At 42.4% G+C, this 25,802-nt stretch overlaps 1 protein-coding gene across 1 annotated transcript in view; it reads left to right on the top strand.

Moving 5' to 3' along the window:
• KANSL1L (KAT8 regulatory NSL complex subunit 1 like) overlaps positions 1 to 25,802 on the top strand; it is a 2,604,205-nt gene that overhangs the window by 1,641,048 nt on the left and 937,355 nt on the right. The window contains exon 9 of the mRNA XM_086954111.1: positions 13,171 to 13,292. Coding sequence (XP_086810237.1) covers positions 13,171 to 13,292 — 122 coding nt within the window. The remainder of the gene's footprint in view (positions 1 to 13,170; positions 13,293 to 25,802) is intronic.

The following is a 25,802-nucleotide window of genomic DNA, read 5'->3' as shown; positions in this document are numbered from 1 at the left end:
GTAGTCCATGAGTACAATCAGAAATCTCTTCACGACTCCTAATTGTTCCATGGGGCCGATTATTTCTAATGCCAACTTAGTCCCTGGTATTTTAGGAACTGCTGTAGGATTTCCTGAAGGAGCATGAATTTTCTTTCCAGGCCTCCTTTTAACTCCCTCAGTTTCAGATACAGACTTTTGGTTCGTAATAGTGTTCACTCCCGTGGGAAGTACACCGCAGGCAGTACTATTTACCAGGTGACCTACTCCAGAGAACATTTCAGATTGATTAGTTAAAGTACTGCTGGTTTCCTCCTCCCGCTCAGCTAATTGGACCTGGTCTTTGTTATTAGGAACAAGCACAATCCCCAACTCTCTTTGATGATGCCAACCCAACAGATTGGAACCTTTGCTTACCATGTACACGTTACCCCATGTGGTTCTCCCTTTGAATTGAATACCCGCCATCATCATTCCCACTAATGGGATGTTCTCTGCAGCATACCCTACAGCTGACATATCAGGTTCTAAAATTTTGAGACTGAAGGGATCAAATATCTCATTTACAACATCGGTATTAAATAAGGTAACTGGGGCACACAAATCAGCAAACACCTCTATGGGCTTATTATTCACAAGGATGGTACATTTCGGATAATCAATGGACCTGTGGTCACAGAATTGTTGTTGAGAACTTGGGGAAGCTTGACAGTCTCTAGCTTTTACTTGGAACACATACTTAGGAGCCAAATCACCTTCACTGTGTACTACTTTCACCTGGTAGTTTTCACTGTTGTTACACACTCTACCCAGATGCCCCTTCTTGTTACATTTTACATGCGTGACATTACGGACAGTACAACGCACATCATTAGCAAGGTGATTGCTTCTGCCACATCTGTAGCATTTCAACCTACCTTTTTTCCTAGCAGGATGGTGATCTTTGACTTCTCCGGGTCTAACCTTGAATACCTCATTATCAATGGAATTGGCCTGTGCATCACTGCTATTGCGAACATTGGCAACAAGCTCATTGGGAGGTTTCATCTCTTTGATACACTTAGCAGTGTGTTCCACAGAGACCGCTATATTAACAGCTTCTTTTAAGGTGGGGTTTTTGCAAGGGCTTTTCCTGGATACGACTATTGTTTGTGCACCTAACAAGTTGGTCCCTGATGAGTGAATCGGTGAGATCACCAAAGTCACATAATTGTGTCAGGCCTCTAAGAGCAGCTATGTAATTAATGACAGATTCCTGTTTACCTTGAATGGGGGTAAAGAACTTATGTCGCTCCAAGACTACATTTACTCTGTCACCAAAATGTGCCTCTAATTTTAACAGGGGGACTTTAAACTCATCTGTATCATCCTCATCCTCTTCTAGTTCTGGTTCAGGTAAGGTGTCATAAATCTTCCTGCCTTGTATGCCTAGATTATGCAACAATATGTGTTGTTTGCAAACTGCTGAATACCTTTCGCTGCCTATGGCAATGAGGTATGAGGCAAATAAGTTTATCCATTCCTTCCAGTGGATATCCGGTTCTCCAATTTCATTGGGGAACGGAGGTGGTTGGCTCATAGCTTGTCCAGCCATAGTGGGGAGGGAAGCTTGCTGGTTAAGCTACAGCAGAAATTTAAATGGAGGGAAAAAAAAGGTCACACAATGCCACGTTGCAACTGGAAGGTGGGGGGAAGGAGGGAGTAAATATAGTGGTGGGAGTCCAAAAAGGACAATTAAGTGTGAAGAAAACGTGAATGAATTTTTTTGATGTGAGGCTGCACTATCAGAATTACAACCCAAGGAAGTTTGCAAAGGGCAGAACAGCACCAAAGGGCCTTACAAGCAAGTAACGTATGACACTTCCACTGAAGAACAAATAAAACTGCCCCACCTGTTGTATCATAGAAAAGTAAAAGTGGTTCTGATACACATATCAGGTTGGATGCATAATGCTGATTTCACTGAAGTAAATAGCAAACTGCTCCCAGTAATGTCATATCGAAAACATGACTTAGGTAAGAGATACTTTTGTGTGAAAGGTGTGCGTATCAAATAAGAAACGCACAAGGTAGGAGCTAAATCACAAAATGACAAGGTACGTGGTAAACATGGGGAGGATGGAAAAACTAAGGAGCTCTGTAATATATTAGGAAAAAAGGAAGTGAATTAATACATGTGGAGAGATAAGTCCAAACACTCTTCTTACCACATAGACATGTGCCCCCCTGAATATTAAGGAACTGGAGGGAACCTTGTTTAAAACTATCAAAAGCATGGAGAAACAGTTGTTAATGTTCCATATGTTAACTTGTACAAACTCATGCAGGTAGCTTCCCAACTGTCCCCTAGATGGCAGTCTTAGGCGCTCTGTGTGTGCAACAGCAGGTAGCTGAAAAGGAAGAGTCTTACTTGTGTAACTGTTGGAAGACTCCAAAGGAAAAAATGCAGAATATGCTCACACAACTGGCCGTAGATGGAGCACCAGAGTCATTTAATGGAGGAGATAAAACAAGGAAATTGCAGCAAACTTGACAAACCTGCTCTGTGGCGGTTGGCGCGCTGTGATACTGACGAGGTATTTCACTGAAGACCGGCTGTGAAGAGACTGGTGCAAGCAGGATTTGACAACCTGGCTCTGAGGAGAAGGCTGTGAGGTGGCTGGGGCGCCGAAATCGTCGTCCTGACAGGAACTGACGAGATCTTGAAGAGCCGGATCTACGGCCGGCTGAGGGAGGCGACCTTCCACAGGTCATCTCTCTGGGGAGCAGGCAGAATGCTCTCACGAAAACCGCTGTGGCGCAGAGTAGAAAGCAGGCTGGAGCGACAAAAGGAACTGCAGGCTGTAAGCAGGGCCAGCGGGGCTCAGGAGATTACTCCTCCGTGGATCGGCAAAGGCAGGAGGCGGCCACAACCTGAACGGTGAAGTGACGATGCACCAGAGGTCCGCAACGATGAGTAATTCTATGGCAGGACGGAGGCTCTGATTATGCTTTCTCAATTCCTTTACTGAACAGCAGCCAATCAGCACAGTAAAGTAAAAACTCAGACTCCATTACCCATAAACCCTGGGCAACCATAGAGTCCACATAAGTATAAATAAGGAGATAGAGGTTACAACTTCCTCTTTCTTTGCTGCTTCGCAGCCAGTTAAGTGCTTTTTGCATTACTCCTTGCATTATTGTTACGTTTGGCTTACCGCTTTGTTTACTTGTATATTTGCGTCTTGCTTGTATTATTGCCACGCTGTGTGCGCTTTTCAGCCCGTTTTCGGCGCTTTGCGGCGCATCTTCATTGCTTAACCGGCTTCTGTGCCGGTGTTTGGGGAGCGTGTGCGGCACCTCCTGACTTGGTTATTTATTTAATCCGGTCTTCTTGTGGAGCGGGAGCGGGGCTGGAAGGACGCGCGTGTCTCGCGCACCCTTCCTATTCGGCAGCGGCTGTTCGCGCATGCGCGACAGTTTGTTTACACGTCTTGGCAAGCGTGTACTTCGGAAACGCCGTCTGTGCCTCAGCCTGACTGGAATTGAATGCTGAATACAGCGCGCCCTGAATTGCTGCCGTTTGAGCTCCCTTACGCCCTCTGACAGGTTCAGAGTTAGGGGGTTGTAAAATATTGCATAGGCTTTGCCTAGAGTGGGGAAAAAATTGTTTTTCTTCTATTGTTAGTGCAAGTCTGCTCCCTCCACGTTTAATTAATTGATTTTCACAGGGTCTCCCTGTATTCCTTAGGCTTGCACTAGGGGTACCACTCCCCCAATTACTTGGCTTTTGCCTATTAATTGTTTAACCTTCATTGGGCATTATTGGCAGACATTGTCGCCATGGCAGAATACTGCGAAGAGGAAGGTTATGACTATTATGAGGAGGAGGAATCCTCTACTTCATTTGATGACTTTATGGGCCAAGCGCTTTGTCAGGCAATTGCGCCACTGAAGAAACATCTTGCAGATTATGCTGCGCAGCACGGCTGGGTGCCTCCTTCCTCTGGGCTTTCCAAAAAGTCGCCAAAAAATCCTCATTCCAGCCATTTTGCGAAACTTGCTAAATCTCTTTCTGCTCCTTCTGCAAAGAAGCGCAAGGTGTCCTCTCGTTCAGATCCTCCTTCTGATACGGATGACGGAACGTCCTCGTCTTCTTCCTCCGAGCCTTCTAAGCCTCCTCCCTCCAAAAAGTCTCAGAAAGAACATTATGTTGATGCTCCTACTTCTCCACAATTGTTGACCTTCAACCCCTCTGACATTATCCACCCTCACTCTTCTTCTTGGTTTCCTTCCCCCGAGGTGGCTCAATACATTCAATCCCACATCCGTCATCCCTTTGACAAGGATGTGAGAGCGCGTTTGCGCTCCGAGTGCCCACGTCCTGACTTGGCGGACAAGCTGGCTTCCACTCCTGATGTTGATCCTACAATGGTCACTTACATGAGGAAATATTCAAAGGACCCTACCAAAGGTTTGGATAGATCATGGCGTATGTGCCAAGATAAGCTTTTAGATCTCTTGGGCCCCCTCACAAAAATTCTGGACTTGGGATACCAAGCCAAGGAATCAGGCACCCTTATTGACCCCGATGAGCTGGTCGGCTGGTCTCAACGGGCTGTCTGTTTGCTTGGCAATGCCAACTGTGCCTTGTCCACTGAGCGCCGTCGCTCCATCTTGATGAAACTGGATCCAAGACTTACGGATTTGGCCTCCTCGGAGTCAGGCCCTCTAGCCCAAGGTATACTTTTCGGCACTCCATTTCTGAAGGAGCTGACAAACTTTGTTTCCACCTTTAGCGGCCTTGACAAGGCCCAGTCTAATTTGAAACGGGCATTCCGTCCGGTTTTTGGCAGGGCTGGACGAAGGGGACGTTCGTCCGGCCGTGGTTCCGACAATACTCCCCAGCGAGGGAACAAGTCCCAAAGAGGTGGTCAACAGCAATACTCCTCCAATAAGTCTTCTTTCTACCCCTCTAAGAGAAGTAGAGGGCAAGCTGGCAAAGGTGGATACTCCGGAGGTCATGGAGGACGTCAAGATTCTTCCCCATCAGGTGAGCTTAATTCTAGCTTCAACTGTAATTTCGGGGGGCAGGATTCAATTTTTTCTACACAATTGGCGTTTGATCTCAAACGATGCCTGGATACTGGAGACGGTGCAAGGGTACAAAATAGAATTTTACTCTCACCCTCACCAAGATCTTCGGCCTCGCCCCCTTGTTTTTTCCCAACAAGACCAGGAGTTCACCTCTGCGGAAGTCTCTTCTCTTTTGACCAAAGGAGCCATCGTTCTCCCATCTCCTCATCCCCAGGTTTTCGTCAGCAATGTTTTTCTCGTGGAGAAAAAAGGGGGAGGATCTCGTTTAGTCCTCAACTTGAAGGACTTCAACGGCGGAGTGGTTTATTGCCACTTCAAGATGGAGGGCATTCATCTTCTGAGAGACCTTCTTCAGGAAGGAGATTGGATGGTTCGACTGGACCTAAAAGATGCTTATCTGTCGGTCCCGATTTATGCTCCTCATTGCCGGTACCTTCAGTTCCAATGGTTGGACAGTTGGTACGAGTACAAGGTTCTTCCTTTCAGCCTGTCCTCCGCTCCGTGGTGCTTCACGAAGCTCCTTCGTCCAGTGATGGAGTGTTTGAGGTCACGCGGAGTGCGTCTTATCGTCTATCTAGACGACATTCTCCTTTTGGCTCAATGCCCTGTTCTTCTTCAATCTCACTTACACTGGTCCATAGACCTTTTGCAATCTTTGGGTTTTCTCATCAATCCCCTGAAGTCCGACTTTTCTCCATCCCGGTTGATGTCTTTCCTGGGTTTTCAAATAGACTCTGTCTCTTGTCAACTCCTTCTTACAGGTCAGAAAATAAGGTCCATCAAGAGGGACTTGAGGTCGTTTCTCGCCCAACAGACTGTCTCGTTAAGGTCAGTAGCCAGGATTGTAGGTCTCTTATCGTCTTCAGCGCCTCAAAATACGTCATTTGCAGAAGGGTCTTCGGTATTCCGATCACATCCTCCTGTCGGGACGGAAATGATGTGGTGGTTGGACCACATGGAATCCTGGAACGGCCGAGCCCTGTTTGGGAGGACTCCCGATATTGTGATAGAATCCGATGCCAACCTTTGGGGCTGGGGAGCCCGTTGCGGTTCACTGTCCACAGGGGGTCGTTGGTCCCCCGAAGAATTGTCCCTTCACATTAATTGCCTGGAGCTGCTGGCGGGCTCCTTCACGATTCGGTGTCTCACCCCTCAGAAAACGAACTGTTGCATTCTTCTCTGAATGGACAATGTTTCTGCGGTTCGTTATGTGAACAAACTGGGGGGTACCAAATCCAAGCTCCTCTCGGAGATTGCAAAGGACTTCTGGCACCTTTGTTTGGAGCGCAAGATCACGATTATTGCAGACTATCTGCCGGGTTCTCGCAATCTGATCGTGGACTGGAACTCTTGTCACCTGAGAGACTTCAGCGATTGGAGACTTCATCCTCGTGTGTTTTGCAAGCTGTCCCGCTTTTGGGGGACTTGTCACCTGGATCTCTTTGCCTCCCGGCTCTACACCCAGGTTCTCCAATTCTACAGCTGGCGTCCGGATCCGGAGGCTCTGGCCACGGACGCATTTCTCCAGATCTGGCCTCGCCATCTGTGCTATGCCTTCCCGCCGTTCCTCATGATTCCCCGGGTTCTGGCCCGAGCACGTCTATTCTTGTCGGAACTTGTTCTAATATCCCCTCTTTGGAGGGCTCATGCGTGGTTTCCAGTTCTTCTGGAGATGAGCTGCTCGACGCCGCTTCTACTTCCTCACATGTGGAACCTGCTGTTGGATCTTCTTCGCGAGCCTCACCCACTGGTGCTGTCCGGTCAACTCCTTCTGGTAGCATGGAGAATTTCGGGGGACGCTGGATAGTCCAAGGCTTATCAGGAGACGCTACCAGATATATCAATGAGGCTTGGGCACCCAACACACACAAGCATTATGCATCAAGTTGGAAACGCTGGTGTGATTGGTGCTCACAGCGGTCGGTGGATCCCGTTTCAGCGGATCTTTCTTTAATCATTAATTTTCTGGCATCCCTAGCATCCTCTGGGCTAGCTTACAGAACAGTTAATAACTTTTGTTCTGCAATTTCTGCAGGCCATGTGCCTCTTGATGGTAAACCAGCGGGAGAACATCCCTTGATATCTAAATTGTTTAGGGGCATCCGGATGGTAAAACCTCCTTGTCCCAAATATGTTGCCCTTTGGGATGTCTCAGTTGTTTTGCGTTTCCTGTCAGCTGGCCTTCTAACTCTCTCTTGACACGCAAACAACTTTCAGCCAAGCTCACTATGCTTTTGTGCTTGGTCTCTTGCAAAAGGGTTTCTGATGTGCGTGCCTTGGATCTCGCTGGTCGGTCTTTCTCTCCTGAAGGTGTTACCTTTATTATCTCAAGACGGACTAAGTGTAATACGTCCTCAGATTCTTACCCTTCTTTCCCCCACAATCCTCAATTGTGTGTAGTTCAATGTATTAAAGATTATGAGGTAAGCATTGCACCTTTTCGGCATGATTTACAGGGACAATTACTTATTGCTTTGCAGAAACCTTTCAAGCCGGTAACTCCGGCGACTTTGGCACGTTGGTTACGTTGGCTCATGCATGAAGCGGGCATTGACACTTCTCTGTTTGGTGCTCATTCTGCTAGAGGAGCCATGGCTTCTAAAGCCTTTTCCATGGGTGCCAGCCTTCAGGACATCATGAAGGCTGCTGATTGGTCATCTGAGTCCGTGTTCAAGACTTTTTATTTTAAGCCTATTATTGATGTTGCATCTGTTGTGGTGGCGAAGCTTTGAAAAAGCATAATCAGAGCCTCCGTCCTGCCATAGAATAGAAAATTTGCTAACATTCGTGCCAAGAATTTTCAATTCTATTAAGGACAGGAGGCGAGGATTATCCCACCCTTGTACTTTCATATTGATGAATTGTTTTGTACATTTCTGCTGCATCATGATACTGTTTATGCATGTACTCTTCCTGGCCCTGTTGTGGTTTTCTAATGTTCCGTTTGGGAATGGTCTTTACGGCTTTATTCTTACTCCTTTCAGGCTCCGACCTTAAGTGAGATGTGTTCCGAGTTTATCCTGTTGGTTGGACTTTTGCTGTTCCTTTGGCTCTGGGAGGTTCCAGTTTCTTCTGCCTGATGATGACCTCTCCGTTGGACGACTTGGCCTCTGGATCTTACTGTTGAACTTTTTCTTACAATTATTGCAGAGAAAGAGGAAGTTGTAACCTCTATCTCCTTATTTATACTTATGTGGACTCTATGGTTGCCCAGGGTTTATGGGTAATGTAGTCTGAGTTTTTACTTTACTGTGCTGATTGGCTGCTGTTCAGTAAAGGAATTGAGAAAGCATAATCCTTGCCTCCTGTCCTTAATAGAATTGAAAATTCTTGGCACGAATGTTAGCAAATTTTCTATTGTACGTAGTACCAGGAAAAACAGCAGGCTTAGGAGCCCGAACAGTCCAGATTCCACACTGACCCCACAAAGGCAAGGACTCCTCCAGAACGGCACCCCACAGCAGGTTGAGGAGTCCGATGAATCCTCTCCGGTGAGCTGGCGACGGAGACACAAGAAGGTAACAGGCTGGAGAGCCCAATCAGCTGATCCAATCGTTCAATGCTCAGCAAGGCACCCGATCCCAGGAAGGCACAGGAGCAGACCGTGTGAGGAAAACCGAGTGAAGCGCGTAACTCGCTTAAACAGCAGACACCTTCCAGAACACACTTCACAGCAAAATGGGAGTCTCAAGTGAATGACCCGAACCACAGCATAAGGTGCCGAGTAGGTTGAGGGTCGCTCCACAGGGATCAGCACACAGGCAATGGCAGTAGAAGCAGCAGCCAACGGCAAATTCCACAGGATCGGCACAAGGGGATGACGGCGAAACCCAATGTTGACCAGCGAGGAAAGGAAGCACTTCGGTTGCTGCGGTGAGAAGGAGTCACACTTCAGTTGATCTGTACCACAGCATGAGGTGCCGCGTAGGTTGAGGGTCGCTCCACAGGGGTCAGCACACAGGCAATGGCAGTAGAGGCGGCAGCCAACGGCAAATTCCACAAGTATCGAACTAAAGGCAGCAGGCACAGGAAACTCGGGTGCTTGTTAGGGTGGTTCTTCCAGAGAACGTTCCAGGAATACCTTCAATGAAACTTCCACCAGGATATGAAAGTAATCCCCAAGGAGACGCTGGAGTCTTCTACCGGAAAGTCACTTCAGAACTGAAGAATATTAAGTAGAAACGCAGGAAGAAGAGAGTAAACAAAGGGGAGATGACAGAGATGGCCCCCTACATCAATTTGTCACCAGTGTTGTGAAATAAAGGCGCTCTGAGGCAGGGTGAGTACAAACGTCTTTATTCTGTCATCCACTCTTCATAACTGACAGGATCACCAACATTCTAGAGTGAACTCTGGAGGAACATTTCAAGGGGAAGGAGGGAGGAGGGGGGAAAGGAATGGTCCAAGGGGAGGGAAAAGGAAGATTACATCAAAGTATAACTCTTTGTTTAAAGAAGGGATAAGTGTGGTGATGTGTGTCTTTTTAGAACGAGTGGAAGTAGCCATGCCTGTATTTGGACTGCATGGGCTATGCCTAAATTTGGTTATGATTTCTATGCCTATATAAGGGCAATGTGAATTGTACCTATATAAGGGCATGAATCGGTAAATTTTGCTCGGATCCTAAAATGCCATACAACAGGAGGAGCATGAAACACATTGACATCAGTAGAATGTGTAATTTAGGTGTGTTCGATGCCCACCATGACAGTTATTGCTAGGCTCCTTTTTGTACTGGGCTAGTCGCTTCTTTATCTTCAATAAACACAGTTTCCAGCATCTCTCAGTATGAGATTCTTCATAACAGGTCTGCCACATTTACATTATGGTTACAACAGAGAAGTTTAAAAGTATTGGGTGGAAAGTAAAGTCATTGGATTCATGAAGTTACAAAGTTTAATTTTCATTTTGTTTTAAAGCAATAACATTTATCGGTTACTCTGCTTCACAAAATCAGAATTCTCAGGCTATTTAGTCCCCACAGTTTGACTGGACATGAACTCAGTCTAGGTTATAATACACGTGATATCTTACTACAGTGCTTTAAATCGAGCAGTCTCACCTGCTGGTTTTAGTCCTCTTCACTACAAATGTGCTCACTTGTCTTTATTAGCATTGTAGTTGGTAAACACTGATTAATATATTATACCTATGCTCAGGTTCGTTGGTGTAAACCAGGGGAGGTAACCAAGAGGTTTGAGGTGTCTAAAGGAGTTAGACAAGGGTGAGTGTTGGCCCCCACCCTGTTTTCCCTTTTTATTAACGGGGTGGTCAAGTACTTTTCTAATCACCCGACCGACGCACCAACACTCTCACTGCTCATGTTCGCGGACGACACCCTCCTAATTTCCAAGACGAGACAGGGATTACAACTGGCACTGTTTCGTTTTGAGGTATTTTGCCGCGAACATGAGTTGGAAGTAAATTTGGGGAAAACTAAGTTCATGGTACTCCATGGTTTAAGGCCAGTTAGTGCAAGGGTACACATGGGGGGCGCTACTTTGGAGCAGACATCTGTTTTCACGTATTTAGGTGTCACCTTCAGTGACAAATTAAGTTGGAAGCCCTAAATAGACCTGCTTGACTTAAAACAATCCCAACTAAGGGGGTGCGCTGCTTAAAGAGCACACTTTGACCAAACCGATTGCTCCATTAGTTAAAATCTATGGCTCCAAAATCTTATTGTATCTGTTTTGCATGGCGCTGAATTGTGGGGATTCAGAAACCTGACCCCACTAAGGGTTGCACAAAATACATTTTTGAGGTCTGCTGTAGGATTACCCCAATCCTCTCCGCATATACCTTTACTGTTTGATTTAGGATGCCAGGCAGTTGAGGATGTTGCTTGTTACAGACCATTGGCGTTTTGGCGACGTTTGTGGACCACACCGGAACTCTCCTAATATGCTAAGACTTTATTGGAAGTTAAAGGGTTAGGTGGTTCCCATAAGATCCCTTGGTTGGCTGAAATAAAAACAACATTGACAGATATGGGGCTGGGGAATTATGGGTTAACCCTGACTCAGTAGTCTTTCCACCTAAAAAGCTTTTTAGGGATGTGTACTGGTATATGATTAAAACTAAGAGATACACATCCATGGTAGGTAGTTCTCTGACAGCAACATTCCTTGTTATTAAGGACGAACCATGCCAGGAAGAGTACTGGGACTCCATTACGAAGCCCCTCGATCGTAAACTGTATCATCAATTCAGAGTAGGCACACTACCACTACCATGGCTTTCCAGCAGATGGAATTCCTCCGGAAGCAATAAATGTCAATTTTGTATGGATCAAGTTGAAACCGTTGATTTCTTCCTTTTTGTCTGCCTTGAGTATCGACTACCCAGACGCACATGGCTAAAACCCATTTGTATGCTAATGGGAACTAGATCAGCGCAGGTTGCGAGTAGAATATTGAAATACGACACCTCTACTCCAGTGGTTATTGGTGTAGCCACATTTTTGAGCTGGGCCTGGGTTCTTCGGATCAAAAAGGTCAGTCCCTAATTTGACGGAGCACATGACCCTATGGTTACTCTTAGTGGGAACCAATGTGGGAATTCTCATGGAAACGGGTCCCGGTTGGAGTTTCTTACTAGATAATATCTAGCTGTCTATGTCTATTGCTATTTGCACATTTAATACTATTTTAGCAACCATTTTAGTATATTTTTATTTTTTTTACTTTTTATGTATCTGTATCTTTGAAAAAAAGCAAATTTTAGTCTGTATAACATGATTGACTTGTATGGAATTTTGTATTTGTGTAGTATGTCTTTTATGACGAAGAATCGCAATAAAGACTTATTGACTTGATTAATAAATCTACGTTGGGCACATTATTCTGTGCTGCAAGTCCTTCCTTCCATTTACCAAGTAAGCACAGGTCGCCTCTAATAGGCACCTCATGCTTACAGTTTAAGGGAATAGAAAGAGATTTTCTTTAAACATATGTTTATTGGCATTTTGAATAATATAGTGTGAACATGTATAATAGAGCAAGAGCCATCACACGATGCACATAATAGGTCACATCCAAGTACATTCACTGTCTATCATTTAATCCACTACTGGCTTCAAACAGGTAATCATTTAAAAGAACTTCCAGATGATCATAGACCATTACATGTTAGCAATAAACATATACAGTGATTCCAGCCATGTTAAGCTTTAAATTCTGTGTGATAGGAAATTTAACATAATCCAAACCAAGGTCTGCCAATTTTATAAGTTAGAACTCTTATATACTCTAAACAAATGATGTCAACTGGAAGTTGTGGTTGTACTCACACAAATGTCGTAAACATTGAGAACAGTAGCAACAGAACAGAAAATCCAAAAGGAAAACAATAAGTTGTCCCTGGGGTGTAGTAAAATGAGCCGCAAAGGAAAGCATTTCATATGTAAAGAAACATGTATATTGTCTTGCTGGGGGTCAGGTACATGGAGGGGGGGGGCACAATTTCAGGTCCCCTTAACCCATCTGCCCATTAGGGAATAGAAAGAGATATCCCTGCATGGCCACTCTACCTATGTCAATTCTGGCCCACCCCCAAGCCTCTTTCTCTCAGACCACAGATTCCTATACCTGGGTTTGTTTTACTAGGCATCCTTTATTTACTGCGAACGCAAACATCTTGGCTGTCAGCTACTCGTTAGCTTTGAGGAGCAGTATTCTCAGTTTTGACACTTACACTTCAGAAACATTACGATAAACATATTGAATAACAAGTAGTACTATATTTGTCGCAATTTTCGGCCCAGTAAAATCAAGCCTGGTGTGCCTGCGCTCGATAATTCCAGGTGCGCTATACCTGTCTGATGTGACTGGCAGAACGGAGGCACACATGGCCGACTGGCAATCTAGGCCTAATATTAAATGTAACCCCAGATAGAAGATTTCATTGCTAAACACAGTTCAATATTACACTCACTACTATTAGTTTCCTAGATCAATCGAATAGTTCATTCTAGTGACTAAAATTTTCAGGAAAATTTTATTGAAAAGATAAAAAAGAAACTCAAAAGAGTTGGGGGTTTGATTGTCAATTATGTTGCACGCATGGTAATGTTTGGTAAAAAATAATCTTGTATTTTTTTATTTGCCAACACAGAAAGCGTACAACATTTTGAATCAACTTTCCCTTTGCATCAAGTGTCTTACAACTCCCAGCCAGCATCTACCGTCTCTGATTTTACCATGACACCTAGGTCATCTCACAAGGCATCAACTCAGGTCTGTAAAACCCATTTCTTTCATAGAGAATATGAAATTAAATATTGATTGCCTTGCGTGAATCTGTTTATTTTTTATGCATGCATATCAAATGTATAATTTATAAGAAAAAACACTATTGAATTACTGTCAGTCTGTTTTTCATTTCCCTCTATTTAAATTAAACCCACCTTTCACCAGACCATTGTTCTCCCAAGACTTAAAAGGAACAAGCTAACCTAACAAAGAATATGGCATGTAAGAACAAATCATGATCCTGTATGTTTGAAGCAATTTGCTCTGCATTTCAAGCAGAGCTATCTGATACTTTCCTTGTGTTTATTCCCCTAGAGCAAAGCAATATCTTTTTTTATCCCTGCTAAATCAATAGTCCAAAACTATGGATGATTTACTTGACAGTCTTTTCAAACTGAAATAAACTAGGGAATGTTAGAACAATTTGCAGGTGTAAGAATGCAGTGTGGTGCTCTGTGCAATGGTCCAACACTAGGCTTTGTTCCAAAGCTCCTAAACCTGCATGTCTTCAGGAGCAGAAGAGGACTGAGGGGTGTGCAGAGAGGAGTGCCATCTGGCTAGAATTCTTGTGTCTTGGAACAGTGCTCTTTGTTAAAAACCTAAGTAAAGACATGAAGGACTACATGATGCATGGAGCCACATAACTCACAAGACTTGCAAATGGTGGCATTGTGTTAGCCATCTTGAGTATCTAGAGTAAAAAGTCCAGACACTGGTCGCAATTTGCAAGCAGTACTTTTACGACCAGTATAAAATTTTACAAACCAACTTATGTACTAATGGGTCTGCTGGTAAAATTCAGATTAGAGTGTGTCATAATCAACTTACCTCATGAATAATAACTCCTTCACTGCCAGGCCTTTTCTCCCCTGTGCCATGACTTTTTTTTGGATATTTAGGGTAGTTCCTGCTTAGGCCCCCATAACTTTTTGTCCACATAAGGAATTCATGCCAAATTTGCGTCTTTTTTTTCCAGCATCAAGGGTATTTGAAAGGCAGCCAAGGTTTGTGGCTTCCCCTGGAGGGGACAGAGAAATTGGCTAAAATACAGCTACATTTGTTTTTTCGGGGGGAAAAGTGCTGCAGAAGAAAGCATCTGGATTTCTCCCTGCAAATGGTATCACACTTTTGTCAGAAAAACAAATTTTTCAACACAGTTTTGGCATTTTACTGGGACATAGCCTATATTTTGCATTTTCAACCTCCTTCCAGTTAGTGATAGTAATGGTTGTGAAGCCAATGGTGGGTCCCAGAAAGCTATGCATTTCTGAAAAGTAGACAAACTTCTGAATTCAGCAAGTGGTTATTTGGGTAAATCCTTCAAGGTTTTCCTGGATGAAAGTAACAGTTGAAATAAAAACAAAAATTGGATTTCAGTTGAAAGAAACCTCCAGCCTTGTGTGCCTACGTTTTTACCTGTAAATTTGTCTAACTATGACAGATTTTCAAAAGCAATATACCATTACAATTGCAGGACCCTTTTGGTTGCGAGAATGTATAGGGCTTGTATGTTCATGAAGAACCCGGGCTACCAAGAGTGTAGAGTAGTTCCTATATTCCCAATAGGCTCTGCGCATTGGAATAACATAAACAGCAGTGTAGATGTGGGACTGAGTTCATCTAGGTCTCTACTGACTATGTTAGACTTAATTAGTTTTGCCAGCTAGCTCAGAGGTCACTAGAAACTTTCTCGAATGAATAGAGAGGGGTTAGCTTCCCTGATTTAGACAAGAAGGGATTAGCTTCTGACAACCATATAACATGACAACTTTGCTCCCCCAGAATAAGGAGTGTATCTCCAGAGTCGTGTGAAAACAATAGACATCTATTTCACTCAGTCAATCGTGCATGCCTAATTTCACCAGGGTGCAGAGAAATAGACAGACGGTTGTTTTCAATAAAAGGTGCTATTTTATTGAGCAGTCTTCTTTCTCATGCAAGAGAAATGAATTGCCACAATTGCAATACTTATCATAAAGTAAAGTGCGTACACTAAAAGGAGTATTATAAAATAATACTGTAAAAGCATTGATATGGTTTCTTAGCCATATGATACTTTAAAACGGATCAAATATTTACATACATAAAAACATTGACTAACGAACTCAACTGGTGCTTCTAAGATACGCCTACACCGGTGTACCTGACCTAAGCCTAATACGTGGGAAGGAGTAAGTAAGTTGCAGTTTTAAGTTAAGTTGGGTTTTTTGCCAAGAATCTGCATCAAGAATTCTCTCTAAGGTTTGAATCAGCTCCGTACCTTTGTTATAGAATGAAGAAGGTCTTGTAACTCGTTTCTCAGGACTCGATCTCCCAGTAACCCGCAAGGATGACTGGAAACACCGGAGCTGGATTTCTCGGCTTGAGGAAAGGCAGCTTCTCCAGTGTGTCAAAGGGGAGGGGCGGCTTCCTTTGGCTCTCGCATCAGCCGGGCTTCGGATAAGTTGATAGTCGCTCTGCTCCACACCACCGTGTGTTGCTTAAGGCAAGTGTTGGTATATTTATACCTGGAAGGTGCTGTGTTTGACGTAAGGTTGGACATAAGACGTCAATAAAAGATGTCACTAAGAACTGACTGTTCCTTTAGTGCTCGCAGGAGTTCAATGACAAATAAAAACAAAGACATGGGGAATTCCCAGGTTGCTGAAGGTTTGGTGTGTCGAAAGAACTCGTTGTGCTCTCTAGGAATCTAAGGAAGTAGCCTTGCCGTATTTGGGCTGCGTGGGCTATGACTGAATATGGGTACGATTCTTACGCCTTCATAAGGACATGATTTATCATAACCGCATAAGGGCATGAATCAGGAATATTTAATTGGGTTCCTAGATACATTCACAACACCCACTCCACATAGAATATCCATCATTACTAAATACTAAGCAATATATAAACATATAGGCATGCATGTGTTTTCCAACCCACCCCAAAATACAATCAAATGCATTTGAAATGGTATAGATACACGAAATGAGTATTATACTGTACGCTTTCAAGCAAAGTTATCATTCAGGTAATACAAATATGAATATTGGCTGAATGAATTGCAAAAAATTACATTTATGAAATGGCTCTGAATACAGAAAAAAAGTTGAGACCATTTCATCACAAAGTAATACAAGATTGTACATAGGCTAGAGGCTGATTCAAAATATTGTCTCTAGAGTCTCTAAAAATAGAAGTTCTTTTCTCTAATAATAGTTCTACTTTAAGCAGAGTACCATGTGCCAAAAAATGGTAAATATTCGTTCTTGGGAAGGGAGAAAAAAATTGTTTCACTGTCTTTTTGGAGTTCTGTTTATCAAAACTGAAGGCCGAATTCAGAGTTCAGGGAATGCTGTGAGCTTGTTTTTTTCAAATATTATTCTCGTTGTTAGGGGAGAACATTACTTCTGATAGGCCGGTAAAAAATTTGTCTACAACAGTAGGTGAAAGTTGGGCCAACTCCGAAAAGGTGGAAATAGTGCATATGTGCGATGCATTGCCATCATCGATGTCAGGATCAGCAATGTTCACAGAAGGTTGTACCTATGTGGTGCCGCTTTCATCTCGTACTTCACCGCCACTTAATCGTAATGGTGAAGTCTCAACGAATGCTGTCATCCGAATAGGGAGCCGCTGGGGACAACAGTTGCATGAGTCGTTACCGGACAAAGCAAAGCATCGATATCCATTGGTACTGCTGATGGTAATGTAAGACAAACGTCCAACACGCATTCTTCTCCGCATAGCAGACATCGAAGCACAGGTAAGATGCAATTTTGCCAAATTGGTCTGAATGAAAGAAACCAGGTAGAATTCAGATCTCTTAGCCGGGCCAATCCGAGGACTTTAGTGATACGTTCTCGGTATCGTATTGCTAGGATCGTTTCTTCCATCGTTGCCAGAGTTTTGTCTGTGACTTGGCTTGCTATATCGGAGCAGAAGGATCAAAATTAAAATTCCTGCTACGAGTCCCAAAATAAGAGGCAGTCCACCGAAGAGCAAATGCACAAAATTCGGGAAGATGCCAAGAATTGCTTCGAAGGGTGTTAGCAGTCCCGAAAAAATTGTCTTAAATACATGTGCGATGCCACTGGTATCTGACATGTTTAAGATTTGATTTAACATTTCTACGAAATGCACCGGGCAATTTGTCGATAATATGGTATGTATCTCTGCCGCTGTCCTTGCAACTTGCAGGTAATATGTCTCTTTGGACGAGGTTAAAGGCACAGTTGTCTGTAAAAGAATAGACTTCATTCTGCTTAAAGTATCAGTTAGAATAGAAGAGATATTCACATAGGGCCATATTGCCGCCTTCATGTCTGGATTGCTGTTTGGATACAATACTTGCATACAGCAAATGACCCTGGCCGTCACAGTTACGAGATAGGGTTTTCCTGGCACCATGCCACAGCAGCTGTGATCACTTATTAGAACGTAGTTACCGTTGGAAAGCTGTCTGAAAAATGGTTCTATCTGTGTAGTAGGGGTGCCCTGAAGATGACATGAAAGGTTGTTCGAAGAACCTTCACAGGCCCCATGCAAGTTAATACCTTGACACAGGAGTGTACTTCTTAGTGATTTCTTACAATCATTACCACTAAGAAATACCTCTTTTTCCCCTTCACTGTAACATTTGTGTGTATAAGGTAAATTCCAGGTCGATTTGATGTATCCTTTACCCAACCTTTCATACAGGCCTGCTGGTATATATTTTTGGCAGTATTGAAACTGAAAAGTCGTAATCGGGATTGTAATGGTGCCATGTATTATCCATGCAATGACAGGTCTTTCTGACATCGTCAATGGTAATCTCTCAAGTTTTTCAATGCTCAGTATTGTATAGTCTGCTCCTTTTTGTGCCAAACTGATTTGTTTATCAGTAAGGTTAAAGATAGAAAACAATGACGTTGTGTTGATTAAACCGTTGGCACATAGCCTGAACGCAGGTTTTGCAACGTCCAACCTAGCGGTACAATAGAACGTAATTGGGACTGGCCATGTTGTAACATTAGCATGTCCTGCTCTATCAATAGCAGATGATACGATGCTGTTCAGTGAATAGATTCTGGAGGACAGAGTCGTTAACCCATTGACCACTACAGAAAGTGATTTCTCCAAATTGATACAGTCAATTTCCCATATTTTTTCTACAGTTTCAATTTGTTTTAATTTCCAAGCTTCATTGTGAGCTGCGTATGTACCGGCATATATGAAACGTTTTTGACGCTGTTTGCGAGGTCCCATTATGAAATCTTTCAAGTTAGCACCTTTTTTAAGTAAAGTTAAGTGTTGCTTGATTTCGGGAAGTGTGGATTTCTGTATCCAGTCAAGGCATAGTTTTACTACACTATATGTTGTAACTATCCCTGGATGTTGTCTCTGGGAATATCTAGGGTCTGGCCTGTTCTGTTTGAACCCCTGTATTTTGTTCAGGAATCTATTTTGACAGTTATTTGTGTCTATGGGCCAGATCAACCATTTTTTCCAATCAGGATTTGTTCTGTTTTGTTTTAAAATATAGGACACGTCTAACCCCTCATCTGTAGTGGTGTTTCCATCAGGCATAGGTTTTGGTATAGACGGGTTATTTAAATCTTTTATCTTAGCTAAGCCAAGACATGTTGTTTGCTGAATTGTGTCATTCACGAAAATTATTTGTTCTGGGATCATGCAGGCTCTGAATAATGCTTCTAGACCTTGTACCTGCCATTCTTTTGTTCCCCAGATGGTTTTTGTTTCAATGTTGTTTTTCCAAAACTTAAAACCAAATGTTGACATTTTCTCATAACATTTTTCAGAATAAATCAATTTAGTATTTGTCAGCATGTTTTTCATTCCTGTCTTATTTAACATCTTGAAATAAAAAATTTCTGGATCAGTGTGATTAAACCCTGAAAAGTATGGGAATTTTTCATAAAACTTTTTCAAACTGCCTATTGGCGGAGTTGGACAATGTTCCCACTGATGATCAGTAAAAACATTTCTAGGATTCGCCGACTTATGCAGATAATGATGACCATAGTGGTTATAACAGTACATCTCTTCATAATTCGATGAGCCCTGTAAATAATCGTGTTCTGTAAATTTTGCTGACATTTCTAAATTTGACATCATATTAATAATGTTTTCAAAGTCCCAATCATCAGAGAAAGAACTTGATGTCACAAAGTCACTTAATGAAATCTTGAATAAGTGTGGATACTTCAAGAGCTCTACCGGGCCATAGATTTCATAGTCAGTTCTGTCCCATGCTATACCACCAGGTATAGACTTTGCTGTGATGTTCACTGGTGATAGTTCTCTTTTCTCTATGTGAGAGGATCTGTGTGGTTTCAGGACCAAGTTGATGTTCTGACTTGCTGTGTCCATTTTACTGAATTTTCTATCAATAAATATTCTCAAAATTAAAACTAAGATTAGCCAAAGTAGAAGGATAAGTGCACCTAACACAATCCATAGTTCAATCCAAGGGGAAATCAGATATGTTTCTTTGAGTTGATGAAAAAGTTCTTTAATTTTCTTTTTGAAAGTTTTTGTTGCTGGCTTGTCTCCATGTTCACTCGGATCATCGGAAAAGTCATCAAAGTTGATAAAGTAGCCAGATGCAGTTCTGTCAACAGGTTGGATTGCTTCCGGATTTCCATTGATCTTTGCATTTTCTTTTGTTACATTTGTATAGTCCGAGGCTACATCGTTGTAGACTGGTGTTTCTTGAACTGTTGCAATTTGGGTTTCAAGAGGCACACGTTCCATGGCTTTGTTGCATAGTCCTTTTTTATTCACTGATGGTTTATCGAAAGTGATTAGTCTTTCAGTTTGAACCTCTTGGATTGTAGCAAGATTTGGTCTTATGCTACTTCTTGGGATTCCACTGGGCCTACTACTTATTATTGGCCACATGATTGTGGTTTCACCAGGTCGATGCATACAACTCTATTCTCCTTTTTACCAGCAAGTGGCGGTAGTACTACTGATCTTGTTCCGCTGACAGCTAAGACAGGTAGTGCTTTTCTGTAAGAAGGCCCAAATTCCTTCTTCACCGCGATCTTTTCTCTGAGCAGATCCCCACTCTTTGGAATACAGACAGGGCTTGCTGGGACAGGTGGTTCTTCAGTGGTTGTTGGCTTAGACTTTATGTTACTTAGACTTTTTCTTGTTTCATTCAAGTCCTGTAAAACAGCCAAACGATCTTTGATATCAAAGGTTTTTTCTTCCACCACTGAAGTTTGACAATCTAAATACTGGATTTTCATTCTAGTGCCGAACAATAGTTCGGATGGAGTGAAACCCTTTAGAGAATTTCTTGGCAGATTGTTAAGACTACGTTGGACACTTGTTAGATGTTTGACCCACCCATAACCCGAACCTAATACCCTCGTTGTTATAGATTGCTTTATGTCACGTTTTTTTCTTTCTACAACCGCATTTCCCTCAGGATGGAAGGGAGAAGAGTACCGCAATGCAATGCCCATGCTGCTCATGGCCGCCTTGTAAGCTCGAGAGCTAAACGCAGGAACCTGGTCAGAATGTAGCATGCCAATTGCGTATGTGCCGATGAAGACTTGCAAATCTTTTATAACAGTTCTGGCGTCAGCCAAACTCTGGGGCCACATCTTTAGTGAATCTAGTCTTAATAATTATGGGACCGCATTTGTCCGGTCGGACGTCTGCCCATAGATGCTGTCTAATAGTGGTGTCTGGCCTGGTGCCTGGTCCGGTTCATATCTGCGATCTCTGTTGCAGTCCTCACAATTTATTGCAAAATTGTAAATTTCTACGCTCATCACCGGCCACCAGTATTGTGATTGTAATTCTATCAGAGATTTCAGGATCTCTTGGTGCCTCAGACCAAATCCCATGTGTGCTTCTTGTATCAAGAAGATTCTCCGGTTCGTGTTTGGAATTACTCTATCCCCCACTCCAGGGATTCAAGCAAACGGAACGGAGTTCGCATCAATTATGTATGTATTATTGAGTGGATAGTTGAAAGGTAATGCCGCATAGTCGCCTTTTAATGAGGCTTTTACTGCCAGGATGGTTTCTCCATCTATTTGTTTTTTGGAACGCTTTTTAGTGGCTACGGAAGCCGGTTGACGAGCTGCCGCTGTGACTCTATCAGCCAATGAATTCCCTGCAACGTGAACGCCATCACGTCGATGATTCAGTGTATGTATCATGTGAGTCTTTTGTAGTTCTTTCTGCAAAAGAACTACTTGTTCCCAAAGCTTTTTATGCTTTATTGTGGCACCTGTGTCATATTTGTAACCATTTTGAATCCAAGTCTGCAGGCTCTTATTGTAAGACCGGACGCAGTAATGTGAATCGCACACTATCAGTGTGGGGAATTCTCGATTGGCATTTTCAAGCGCCATCTTTAGGGATCTTATTTCAGCTCGCTGATCTGTACAGTTTCTGAATTATTCCGTTTTAGTGACCATTGGTCTGAATTTACCTAAGCGCCAACAACCTTTAACAATCGCGCACGCATTGTTGTAAATTTGCTTTTCCACAACAAAATGTTGTGCAAATCTGTCTGTATAGATTACACAGGTGTACTGTTCGAGAGCCAGAATTTTGTTCGGCAGAGGATATTCATATTCATATTCCTAATTTTCTAGTTTTTTCATTTTCGGATCAAAATAGTGTTTCACGTCTTCTGTAGCAAGAGATTTTCCCATTGTATCCATTTAGGATCCAATGCCACAGCATTTAGATTGCTTGGGCTTGTTAATGTCTCAATGGCTGATTCTGATGTAAAAACAGTTATTCTCTTGCCTTGGGCTAGGGTTCTTTCTCCTGCTACAGCAGTTTGAACCGCGGTCAGAATTTTTTCTGTCAAACTGAATTTTATTTCAGCTTGTGTGTACAAATGTGATTTGTAAATGTAAGTAAATGTAAGTACAACATTAATTATTTTTGGGATATGCACTGAGCTAAATGTAAGTAACGAGAGGTTAACCAAAAAACAAGAAAATTTATTATTTGTCTTGATACTTCTTGCCAGAAGAGAGATTTGTCTGAACTGGGTAAAGCCAACGCCTCCGCTGCATGGAGATTGGCTTAATTCCATTATTACCATTAACAAATTAGATAGAAAGGGGAAACTCTCCAAAAAATTTAACTTCTGGGAAATTTGGGAAAACTACTATACTAATTAATACACAAGAGAAATTTGATTAAAACAACTTGTCCGATGATTAAAGCGGTGACAATAATTCAGATGAGAATAATTTCCATCGAGTAGCCAAAAAGGCTAGCTCTCCTTCCTTGCCGCCATGAATTATTGAATATGGTAAAGGATACAGGAGGACTATAACATGACAGTTCCACCAAAGGGGTACTCTATGTGGCCGGAAAGTATGAGAAAAGAGTGAAGGAATAAAAGTGGAAGTCTTAAAGTTCTCTATTGTAATCCGTATACATTCATTCGCAAAAAAAAAAAAAAAAAAAAAACAAATGTGATTTGTAAGCTATTGGTACCATTTCTCCCTCATTAGAGGTCAGGTATGTGAATCCGCATCTTCCTGGGATGACTCGGATTACAAGATTGCGTTCGTTTGCGCGTGTTTGCAGTTTTTTTTAGTTAACATGTCTGTCTGTAATGATCTCAAAATTTCTGTGTGTTCAGGTTTTATTAATTCGTAGAGAGGTTTAACCCTCTCTGCATAATTTAGAGTGTATGGTCTTCCGAAATTCAGGAAACCTAGTATTGATTGTAAATTCTTCAGCTTTTTAGGTGCTTGGAGTACTGCACATTTCTCTAAGAAATTGTTTACTAGACTTTTGCCTTCACTTGATAATTCATATCCTAAAAATAGGACAGTTAGATGGGCTATTCTTGACTTTTTAAAGTTGAATTTGTAACCTTCCGATGCGAACCCAAGTATTATGGTGGTGACTCTTTTCAAGTGAGTCTCTGGGTCATCGTCTGTAAGATAGATGTCATCGACATAGGATAATGCCTCATCATCATACATTTGTAGTAATTCTGTTACCCTTGCTGAGAATAATCCTGGGCTATTCTTGAATCCCTGTGGGAGTCGACAAAATCATTTGTGCGACCCCATTATTGAGAAAGCGGTCAAATACCTGCTTTCAGGTGCAATGTTTTGACAGAAGAATCCATTAGATATATCCAATGTTGTTTTATATTTTTTGTGCACGATGTTATTCATTTGTGCTGCAGTGTGAGAGTTTTGGACTGCAAAAGTTTTACAGCAGGAGTTTAAATGTCTGTAGTCCAAAACTAGACAATATGAATCGTCTGGCTTGGAGACAGGAAACAAAGGATTGTTCATTTGTGCATTTGTGAGGTGCATGTTTCAATCACCCCCTGATATTCAAGTTGATCTAAGATCTCTCTGACTTGCTTTTTAGCTTCTTGTTTAACTGGGTACTGCTTTTGTGCAGTAGGTTGATTTTTTTAACTGGATTTCGTGGGGAGGAGAATCCTCATCCCATCCTACATGATTTTTATATAAAGCAGGAGCTTGGGCTACTGCCCATTTTCTTGCAAATGTGTATTTCTTATGGATTGGGAGATGATTTGAGAAGGCAGGCATAATCATTTCTTCGCCATGAGGGCACTCCCTGTCAAACTCTGGTGGCCAGTCTTTTTCGGCTAACAGAATATCATAGCCTTTAGATAGATTCTCCCAAAAGAGACCTTTTATTTTCCTAGTTTTATCTCCCTCTATATGTAATGTTATTTCATATAGTTTATGGGGCACGCTAATTTGCGTGTCTGCAGTTTCCAGCTGAATGTATTCATTTGTGTCCACTGTCTCCAGAAGATCCATCAGGATCTTGAGCGCTATGGTCACTTCTGCTGCGCTGTCTAGCATTGTCTGGGTCCACTCTCCGTTTTTTAGTTGTGTCCTCAGGATTCTCAGCATGTTTAATTTTAATAATTGCTACCTTCTTTCTGGGAAATTGTGATTTTTTACTTTGATGAGCAGGTTCTTTGTCTTTGGACTTGACGTGCTCTTCCTTGTGTTCTGACCGTCCTCTTCTTTCCGATTTCTGTGAGGAAGTCTGAAAAGATCGAGAGGGGCGTGTATCAATATCTTGATATCTGTCAGGTTTTCTTAATTTATCCCTATCTCTAAGATTATATCTTTTTTCAGAGGGCTCCCTTTGGGGAGACTTGTCCCCTCCTCCTGGAGACTTATTTCTCTGTTGGGGAGACCTTCCTCTGGACTGAAATTGTTTTTCTCTGGGAGTAGTTTGTTTATTACCCTCCCATTTCTTCTTTTGAGAATTGAGGTTGTTTTTAATAAAGGTTTTTTCAGGATTTTCAATTAGTTGTTCTAGTCGGTAGGTTGTACCGTCAAGTGTAATTTGAACTAAATCTCTATATGCTGTTGTTAATTTTTTTTTTTTAACTAAGAGTTCTTCTTTTGACATTGTTTCAATGTTTGGGTGTGGTGTGTAGCTGGCTAGAACCGGCTACGTGGCTCCTGGTCTACCTAGTGGACCGAGCCTGGTTATGTGATTTTGATGTTTTAGGGCGCCATTAAATAAGAGCAGGTGCTCTTGGTATGCTAGTGGAATTTCAATTTCCTCGAAAGGAGAGTATTCCTCTGGAGATTCCGCTATTTTATAATAGTGGAACTCACGTGTCACAGTATGTGCTGCTGGAAAAGTTATCCAGGAATAGAATACCTTTGTCTGCCGATACTCATGTGCCCCTACCACAAATACAACTGTACCACCTCTCGGTGATACCCCATTTTCTATAAGTTTTATAGTTATGGTTTTTCTTATATTGACCGGGATGAGTATTGCATCATGGTCATCTTCAATAAACCCTGTAAGGTCTACACCCGGTTGATTCGCATTTACTGCGGCTTCATCGGTTTCGTTGTTGTCACCGTGGTTTGACATTGTTTAATGAAAGTTTTTTGCAGAGCAGGTTTCAAGGAAACAAAGATTAGGTGCACAATATTTTGGAACACTGTATCCTTCCACATTGACTATACCGTAAATTAATACATAGGATTCTCATCCTACTAAGTTTCGGCGGATATTACCTTTTCACCCACTCCAGACGTCTATTGGAGTTTTTAGAAGAGAAATGGGTCTGTGTGAAAAGCACGACTGAGTTACTCTTTGCGTTAGATTATCGACTTAACAAACGTTGGGCACCATGTAGTGTAGTTCCTATATTCCCAATAGGCTCTGCGCATTGGAATAACATAAACAGCAGTGTAGACGTAGGACTGAGGTCATCTAGATCTCTACTGACTATGTTAGACTTAATTAGTTTTGACAGCTAGCTCAGAGGTCACTAGAAACTTTCTCGAATGAATAGGGAGGGGTTAGCTTCCCAGATTTAGACAAGCAGGGATTAGCTTCTGACAACCATATAACATGACAACTTTGCTCCCCCAGAATAAGTTTGTATCTCCAGAGTCATGTGAAAACAATAGACAGCTATTTCACTCAGTCAATCGTGCATACTTAATTTCACCAGGGTGCAGAGAAATAGAGAGATGGGCGTTTTCAATA

Source organism: Lissotriton vulgaris, chromosome 2_1 (genome assembly GCF_964263255.1).
Source record: "Lissotriton vulgaris chromosome 2_1, aLisVul1.2, whole genome shotgun sequence".
NCBI classification, from domain to species: Eukaryota; Metazoa; Chordata; class Amphibia; order Caudata; family Salamandridae; genus Lissotriton; species Lissotriton vulgaris.
This window is presented reverse-complemented; position numbering and strand designations above follow the sequence as displayed.